General features: G+C 39.3%; 1 protein-coding gene across 1 annotated transcript; it reads left to right on the forward strand.

Moving 5' to 3' along the window:
- The first annotated feature begins 425 nt into the window (after window positions 1–425).
- On the forward strand, window positions 426–7,830 carry LOC104961743 (group 3 secretory phospholipase A2-like). Its single transcript, XM_010790079.1, has 8 exons — window positions 426–782; window positions 941–1,053; window positions 1,651–1,783; window positions 2,484–2,618; window positions 3,095–4,086; window positions 4,495–4,624; window positions 5,972–6,091; window positions 6,246–7,830. Exons 1-8 carry the CDS (start codon window positions 679–681, stop codon window positions 6,430–6,432), a joined length of 1,914 nt encoding a protein of 637 aa, XP_010788381.1. The 5' UTR covers window positions 426–678; the 3' UTR covers window positions 6,433–7,830.
- The last annotated feature ends 1,821 nt before the right edge of the window (window positions 7,831–9,651 follow it).

Below are 9,651 nucleotides of genomic sequence, written 5' to 3' on the forward strand. Positions count from 1 at the left end.
GTGTAAGTACTTATTTCAGTCAATCAAGACCATCCAAAAGCCTATATTTAAAATGAGCTTCACAAAAGTAATATGATTCAAGCTAAGGATGCAACCTGATAAAAGTTAAGGAGTTATTATCTTATTGTCTGTAACATTTAATTAAGTTTAAAGCCACCAAACCTGATCGACTTTCTATTTTATTTAGCCACACCCTATACGTCATATTATGTCCTTTTTCAGTTGGAAACCACAGGCTATACAGCTTTTGTCCTCAATCTGGGTGTAGACAAGTCTCATTAAATCACAGTAAGGACAGCATTTTTTTTCAGGTGACAGGGTGAGGAAATGCACAAAAGCAATGTCATTCTGCAAAAGTGAGGCGTGTCAAGTTCCTGCCGAGCCTCTACAAAGGAAGACCAATAAAAAGAAGACCGCTCAACCCAAACCGTTTATGCCAGAGGCACACATGCCATCAGAGACAGACATTCAGAAGCTGACTGCTGCAGAAATACACTGAGCCTACAATTCATGAGGAAGATTTCGTCCATTCTTACTGGATTGATTATCGCCCATTTTACAGTGAGATGCAAAGGATATGCCTACTACAGGTTGTTTTGGCTATATCATCACTAATTCAATCAAAATCACAAGGTGTGACCGGATCAGGTCACTCCTGTCTCAGATCGAGGACTGCATATGACAGACAGACGCGCATCACGTTTCTACGAGAGGACGCAGCCGGTGTGCGCGTCTTGTACCTCAGCCTATGGTCCGAGGATATACGACTGGTATCATGCGAGGTGAATGCCGATCCTTTCATCATAGAAACATATCGCACTCTTTGCAACAGAAGTGGCACCGAGAATGGAGAAATCCCTCCGAAGTTTAATATTAGCATGCTGTTGGCTGCAGATACTACCTGCGCACTGACCTCTTCTAATGCACAAACGTTTACCAGACGCACAAGGAGAGATGTGAAAGTTGGAAAAACTCGGAGGAAACGCGCATGGATTTTCCCAGGGACGCTGTGGTGCGGCACTGGAAGCCAAGCAGTTAGATACGATCAGTTAGGTGAGGAGAGTTCACTTTTTTCTGCATTTGAAATTCCCCAAAAGGGCAGGAGGGCATGATTGGTCAGATGAGACATCCGATGAGTAATGGGTAGGCCAATAGCATCTCGATGTCACTTCCATATGGTATTTAGGAAGTTTGGGCCCTCTGAATTTTTTTTAAATACAAACCTTTGGGGATTTCAGGGGGCCCCTCTCTCCAGCTGTCACTATCATTACCACCACTCACTTCATCATAGATAGTAGGCCTAGTGTAAATGTCTTCCACAGTAAATACAATTATTATAAATTAGTTGCCTTTGCATTCATCATACAGTAAAGCAACGTACTGAATTCCTTTATAGAATATTAAACATATAATTTGACATTTGAGGTTTAATAAAACAACACAAAATAAAAAATTGAATGGCATTGTAACGAACAGAATGATTATAAACTATTGTAGTCACATAATCAAGATGTCCTTCCGCATATCATACATGTTTTAACAGTCTTTGATGCTTTCTGATTTTAAATGAGTAAAGAGATGATTGCTTCTGGAGTTCTATGAAATGTTCCCTCTGATATGGTTGAATTCAAGTCTTGTTCTCCTGCGCAGGGATGTTTGAGAGTGCAGATAGATGCTGCCGTGAGCACGACCACTGCCTGCATTTCATCCCGTCTTTCACTATGAATTATGGGGTCTTCAACCGCAACTTGTACACCATCTCAGACTGTGACTGTGACCAAAGGTGAGCCTCAGAATGTGCACCCAGGGCTGGGTTTAAGGTATTTACCGCCTTTAGGGAAACTCTTGCAACCAGGGATTCTCATTTCCCCACCAGTCCTGTACCCTTAATGATCTGTCAAACAAGGTTAAGACTCGACAGTTGAACTTGATTAGATATGGAAGTTTAAAGTGTGTTCATAACTACACTGTAGCTATATGCACACATGACAATAAAAGCCTTCCAGTTTGAAACTTTAAACTAATGAAAGTGTGGTCCTCTCTGGAATGCTAGTTGAATTTACATGTATCAATATGCCAAGTAAAGGGATTTTGTGATATAACCATTCATCCAGGAGTAATAATATACCGCCGCAATCAGCCCTCCGGATAATTTTTTAATGTCAGGAGTGAACAAGTTGCTCTCCACAGTGTTGGTTGGGCATACTTTTCCTGCTTTTATTAAACCTGCAGACATATTTGTTTTATTCTCACTTTACATCTGGTGCTGACAGGTGCATGGGTCATTTTGTAAGTAACTGACACTCACATACATAGATTTCACCCCCCAGCACAAATGCTATCTATTGATTCAAACTGTGTCGTCTACCGTAAAGGTGCAGACAAAATATGGCCAGCGTTCAAGGATTTTTACCCACCATCTGTGTGTTTATTTTGACTGATATTTTGCTTTAACTGGGCTTGTTACTTTTTCCCCTCACCAGGTTTCGACAGTGCCTTCTTAGTGTGAATGATAGCATTTCCAGCATGGTGGGATACAGCTTCTTCAGCATCGTGCAGGTTCCCTGCTTTGAGCTGAAACAGAAGAAGCATTGCACTCAGTTGTACTGGTGGGGAACGTAAGAGACACACTGAAATGATTGCTAAACAAGATAAACAAGACATTTGTTCAGTGGAAAGAAAGTGCAGGTGGTTATATGGGAAGATTGAGCAGCAGATTTCTTGTAATAACATGCCTGCCACTCTTCCAAACCTCACACAATTATAAAGGGCACTGTGCCATTCTGTCTCCACTACCTATCTATGATGTTACTAACAGATTGTCTTACAAACAAGATAAGATTAATGGTTAACCTTGCATTAATGGTATTTCATTGACAAACTGCACTATAATAACTATAATTTACGAATTTCCACTTTGTTAGAGTCATTATCTTCCATGAAATTATACATAATTATCCCAAATAGCAATACATAAGAAACTTCTTCTTACTTCAATGAAATGCAAGGAATGTAGTTATAATATAAGTTGGAAATTCAGCATACAGTATACGTTTTTGTTATGGCTTGGTTTTAACATGTTTACTCTCCGCAGGTGCAAAGTATCCCAAAGTGCTCCGTATGCTGTCTTAGAAAGCCCCCTTCCTTACGCCTCCGAGGTTACAAGCAAAAAAGGGGACCACACTGACAGCAACGTCTTAACAGGTAGCAAAGGGCAAAGCTTTGTGATCAGCCCACATAGAAAAACACCAAAAAGTGAACATCGATGTAGCTCCGGAGGAGACACTTTCTTCCCCAGAAGGAAAAAGGGAAAAGGATGTAAAAGACGCATGAAGCTGTTGAGAACAGCACCCCCTCAAATGACCCCAATCTCAAGGGTGCACACCACTACTCCTTCAATCACAATGGGTCTTTTGAATGCTTCTAAAAGTAGCACATTGATGCTTAATAAAAAAAGAGTTGGAAAAAAGAAGAGCGTCAGAAAAGGCCTGTCACCTTACACCACAAAAAGGAGCCATGCTACAACACAGGTAGCCACAACCTCCAATCCACCTGTGACATCTACAACACAAATCAACCCAACTTCAACACCAGCAGTTCAGCCATACCTACCAACAGCATTCACAGCAGTGACCAAAAACATAAAAAGTCGCAAAAAAGTTACAAAACAAAGTCACTGTTGTGGATTCAGGACACCTCTGAGAGGTGACGCTTTTCAGCCTCATTGTAAGAGTTGTCTTGAACAAAATACAACATCTCACACCACAACTGTTACAACCTCAACAACTACATATGGATTACCTATCAAAGTGGCAACAGCGAGGACTCTGAGGCTAAAAAAGAAAACAGAAACACCCAAAAGAGACACTACGAAAACAATCTGGAGTATAGCTACTTCTGTAAGACCAGTCACAACAAAACTGAAGAAAGCAGCCTCTGTTAATAAGAATGAGAAGCCCAAAAAGCAGAAGGATTTCCCTTTATTACAGAATAATACAAGCGGGGAGCCTATGGGTAGTATCAGAGCCCAAAGCACACATGCAGAGAGACGACCGAAGCAAAATATTGTATTAAATAATGCGACAGGTGAGTGTATGCAGCTGCTGAACACATGACATCTGCTGGGACTTTTGTAGTATCAGAGGCCTCACTTCAATATCATGACACTATTACAATTATAAAGACATGTATTTATTATTAGTTAAAGGTGAGCAATTTTGCCACTATGAAAAGGTGATGATAAAATGAAAAACAAACCCAGTGGAATTATTGTATGTAAGGTGGCTGAGTGCAATATTCTCTCAAAAAGCTTGAGCTTCATGCTACCAATGCCCCCTACTGGTGGGACAGCATGCTAATTTTCATCCCAGAGAATAGTTTAATAAAGAGATTGACAACATCAGTAGGCACATTTAGTATGTTAGTTATCTAAAGAATTATGGCTAGGCTACGGACATATGTGAAATAACCAGTGTTTATTTTTCACTCTTTCAGACAATCAGCTCCTGTGTGAAAGCCTCAAATATCTTGATGAATGTAAATACAAAATCCGTCCTTTGAAGAAGAAGTTTGATCTGCAGAACAACGAATCAAAGACTGCATACCACTGTGATTGCACCAGCCGGTAACTTAACAGCATTTCTGAACTTTATGTTTGAGTGATTCACAATCATTAAAAATATAAGCATGGGTTACTACAAAACAATTGGTGTAATTTAACTACATTTCAAACTTTGCATCTTGGGGCTTGCTTTGTGTTTTCTCATGTATTTTCAGCATGATATTCTTAATCCTGGAAACAGCTTAACACAGTTCATAGAGGCCAAAGAAATACAAAGGCGTACACAGCTTTTGGACCTAACTAACCCAAAAGCTATTTTCCCAATAATCCATTATGACTGTGTTTGGCATTCCTAAACTACTTCAAGGTTTGACCTGCAGATTGCAGTGAGACGATGAACAAGGCCTTTTTTTCCTTCTTTTTGTCAAGAGAAAATTGTTAAGGCTCTTATCGTTGGCGCCCTTGAAAGTAAAGCTGTCTCCAGCAGTTTCCACAGTCAATTCAATGATAGGGGGAGAATAGTCTGATAATAAACTCAAGGCGTGTTTGTCAAAACTATGACAACATGACCAAGTTTATGTAATAGCTCAAATGTTTGTGGTAAAAGACACACAGGTGTTATGTTGTGTATTTTATAATTTCTGGATATCTCAAGAAAGAGACTGGAGACAGGAGCATAAGATTTCGGCTTTGTTCAATTAGGTGTCCCAGTAGGCCACAACAGTGTGACAGGGAACCAGCATGCATTAAAAACCTTTTTCACAGCAGCTATTTCGACAGGTCACAGCAGGAGAAGCACAGGCGTAATTAGTTAATTATAACAAAGACAGCTGCATACCATCTAGTTCTGCTGGTTTTAGTGCCCTTTAATTTAGCATGCTAGATCAACGTTTTACTGAAACCCTTACAGTAAATGAACAGAGCCATCTTTAAAATAATTAGTTACACCTGTGTATTTAGTTAAACAGATATCTAAAAATATATGCGGTGAAAAAGGCGCAATCAAGGACCCTCAGACAGAATTCATCCTCTATTGATGTCATTCATTACCTTGATTTTCATTTTATATTTCATTTCTGTTGTAAAAGCCTTGTGTTTTTTTTAATGATAGCAGGTTGCACGTTTTTGTGTCATGTTTATATTTAATTATGTATAGGGACCCCGACTGCTGATTTTAACACTTAGGTTACAGCAGCATATACTGTAAGACTGTTATGTCTCATTGTTAAAAGGCAGGAGGAACACCTGCCCCCACAGGCAGCTTTCTTTCTCTTTGTCTGTTTCTGCCTCTGAGTGACTCACAAATGCATATTGCATACATCACACTCTTGTGTTTTATTCCTGCCTTTTTGCCCACTTTATTCCTCTACGTGAGGTTGTAAAATGTCCTCTTCTTTGTCCTATTTTCAGCTTGGCTGTTCAGATTGAAAGCTTCGAGCAACCCAGTATTCTCCCCACGCTACTGATGGATTTCGTCTCTCAATACTGCTTTAAACTGCCAAAGGAGAAAAAATGCCACCGCAGAAACAGGTTTTAAGCTCAGATAAGCTTATTAATGCAAATCTTAGACAACCTTTGGTAACAGCAGTGCAAGTATCCTGTTTAATGTGTAAACTAGGTTTCCTTTATAAGAGATTATCATGTTGGGTCTGGTTCTGAAAGTTTTCATATGTTTCTTTTTTAGATGTTCTGGAGGCTTCAGTAAAGCCTCTGACCTACTTCAAGCAGTTGAGATGATGGAGGAGAAAGACACGGCTGGGGTGCAAAATTCAAGCAGTGACAGAAGAAGAGGGATTCCTGTTCGTCTCTATAAGCGATGCCTCAGGCTACAAAGAGAAGCCGATGTTATGGTGCAGCTCACACGGCTTTAAACTAATTGCATATTTGCAGCAACATTGAATTTGGTAAGCTACACATGTCATGCGTTTCTTTCTGATGGTGTAGTGTAATATTTGTAAAATATTTGTAAATATGCCACTGATTTAAATGTAATATATTTATAAAGCACTGTAACAAAAAGTTTTTGCAATCTTTCAGGTTGTATATTGAAAATGTAATAACATCATGTATTTTTTTACTGTGTTTGAATTTAGTAATTGATATTAAAGCATACTTAAAGGGATTTCACAATAAGTCACATTGTAGCACCTTATTATCTGCACTGCAGTTTAAGTAAGGAGAGTAACAAGATCTACTCCAGTCTGCTTTCCATAACAACCAGTCAGTAATAATAATCCAACAACACATTTTTTTTTTTTTACATCAGAGATTAATTGTTAATAAACATTGCAGTGTGATCTATACCTACCTTTCATTATCTGATCTCTAAATGTGTTGTGAATGCTACAACTGTTCAATGTGCAATTTATTGCCATTTCATGAATTACAGCTCTTACAATGTGTTGCATCAGTTTTTTAGGTATTCACTTTTTGGGTATGTGAAACCGAAATTATTGTTATTTCAAATGAATTCAAAGATCCATTCCTGTGCTACTATACAATCGTACCCAAAAATGTCACAAGGTTTTTGGATATAGGGTTATCAATTTTGTGTTTATTTTTGTCATGGGCTCTATACAAATCTTATAATCTTATATTCTTAATTAAGACGTCTTTTTATTTACCTATTTTGCTTTGCTTTTTATTGAACAATGTTTAATTTTGATAATAGCCAAGTAGGTTAGACACAGTGACCATTAACCTTAGGTGACCTCTAAACCTTTGAGAGCACTGACAACCCAAAAACGTGGTTTATTGACATTGAAGAAACAGTAGGCTACATTACATCTCACACAGCTATATGTTAAGAATGATATACACACTAGTTAATTGAAAGACTGGTTAATATTGGACTCTTATGTTCAGTACAGCAAGAAATACAGGTCAAATAAGACTCCATTAATATATTTTCTTTGCCTGATTAGAACTTCTTTGATGGCACCCAGATGATAGTTGACATCCATAGATCCACAAATACATGCATTTTTTAAGCATTTGGACTACCTATGTTGTGAATGTATTATCTTGATAATTTACACCTATTGCACTTCTGTCCGTCCTGGGAGAGGGATCCCTCCTCTGTTGCTCTCCCCAAGGTTTCTTCAATTTCCCCCCCCATTAACTGTGGGGTTTCTTTGGGGGTTTTTCCTTTTACAATGTGATGGTCTAAGGACAGAGGGTGTCATATTTGCATTCTGTATAAAGCCGCCTGGAACAAATGTAAAATGTATGAAACTGAGATATATAAATAAACTTTGGTTGATTGATAATTGCCCTGTAGTATAATTATTACTGTCTTAGGTTGTGATGTTAGACACCAACATTAACTCATTAATTTTTGACAGCTTTTATTTTGGCCCGCGGTGCATGCTGGGAGCAGCTAGTCGGCCTTGGAAACATGGCGTCGCACTGACAGCTGGGAGACTCTCATTATCTTCTCCAGCCACTGACACAGCGCCCGGGCCGCTAGCGGGGCTGACTTCGTTCACCATTTACTTGTGAAAAAAAGAGCTTGCTACAAATGCAGTATACCACCTTTAAAAGACTGTCGTTTTAACGTTGCGGCGCAATAACGGATTTAGCACTGGTGTCACGCCCACCCTGCTCGGTAACGTTATAACGAAAGCGTACGGTAAGTTAGCATCAGCTATTAGCTGCCGTTAGCTCGACACGACCACCCGTGTTATGCGAAGAGGAGAGTCTTCTAACTGCCTGTTTCTGCTCGGCTTAGCTCCGTTAGCCTAGCCCAACCGTAACGCTCTGCCCCATCAAACACCATCGTCAGTAGCGACAGTTATGTTATTGTAGCTCGCTAGCAGGCTAACTAGGGCGTTTTCTGTCATTCTGTCACTGAATTTTTAATGTTCGACCCCTTTGGCATCACTGTCGGAGGAGAGAGCGATGGGCTCCGGGGCTGTGGACTCGTCCCAGTGGCTTTCGGTGAAGGAGGAGACCATTTTCCTCCACGACGGACTCATTCGGGTCACAGATCTGGCCGAGCTGCCCAGTGAAATTGGAGTGTCGGAACAGGGGGACACCGAGCAAGAGGTGGGTTAAAGCCTTCTCACACACACACACACTCACTCACTCAAATGTTTATATAGATAGAAACACACACTCATAGCTATGATAATGGTGTCTTTTTTTAATTGTATTAATGTGTTTTAACTGTCAGCTGCAACACACCCTCGGTGGAAACGGTAGAGCTAACGTTAGCAAGTTTACTGCCTTGCATGTTATTGACCCACTGTCAAGGAAGCGACTGTTGTCAAATCACTTCCTGTCATCTCTTCCAAAATAGAAGCTCTGCACTGCACACCGACCTGTAACCTAATCACACAAGCAGCCACATGTGTAGTTGATACAAACTATACATCAGAGGTGCAGTAAGTCGTTTACTTAAGTAAGAGTGTAGGAATACTCTGTTACAAGTAAAAGTCCTGCAATCAAAATGTTACTCAAGTAAAGTACAAAAGTACTAGCATCAGAATATACTGAAAGTACCTGTTATGCATATTGGCCCAATCAGAATAATATAAATAGTTTGTTTTGATTATAATTACCGGTGCATTTAAGTGTTATGAAAGCTGGTAAAGGTGCAGCTAATTGTATTTACTTTGTATGCTGCAGGGTAGCTTGTGAATTTTACTCCAGGTATACATAAAGTCCTATTTCAGTGTTGCTTATCATCATCATCATCATCATCATCATCATCATCATCATCATCATCATCATCATCATCATCATCATCAATATCAATCAATCAAATTCTGCAAAGTAACTAAAGATAATAAATAAATGTAGTGGAATAAAAGTACACGCTTTACCTCTGAATTGTAGTGGGGTAGAAGTACAAGGTAGCAAATAACTGAAGTACTCAACTAAAGTATAAGTCCCTCAACATTTTACTTGAATACACTTCTCGAGTGAATGTACTTTGTTACTTTACACTACTGCTGTACATTCATGTAGTTTCTTCTAATGTCACATGCAAGTTATTAATATTGATTTGATCTGCTATATCATTTTGTTGTCATATAACTGCATATGCATTGCCGCATGAACTGCTTTTGCTCTGGTGTCAGTTGCAC

This window comes from Notothenia coriiceps, unplaced genomic scaffold, assembly GCF_000735185.1.
Source record: "Notothenia coriiceps isolate Sejong01 unplaced genomic scaffold, NC01 NC01_scaffold00033697, whole genome shotgun sequence".
Lineage (NCBI taxonomy): Eukaryota > Metazoa > Chordata > Actinopteri > Perciformes > Nototheniidae > Notothenia > Notothenia coriiceps.

Coding starts and splice junctions, on each gene's coding strand:
- LOC104961743 (XM_010790079.1), top strand. CDS start 679: ATGACAGACAGACGCGCATCACGTTTCTACGAGAGGACGCAGCCGGTG. Junction 1,054..1,650: donor AGTTAGATACGATCAGTTAG/GTGAGGAGAGTT, acceptor TCTCCTGCGCAG/GGATGTTTGAGAGTGCAGAT. Junction 4,087..4,494: donor TGTATTAAATAATGCGACAG/GTGAGTGTATGC, acceptor TCACTCTTTCAG/ACAATCAGCTCCTGTGTGAA.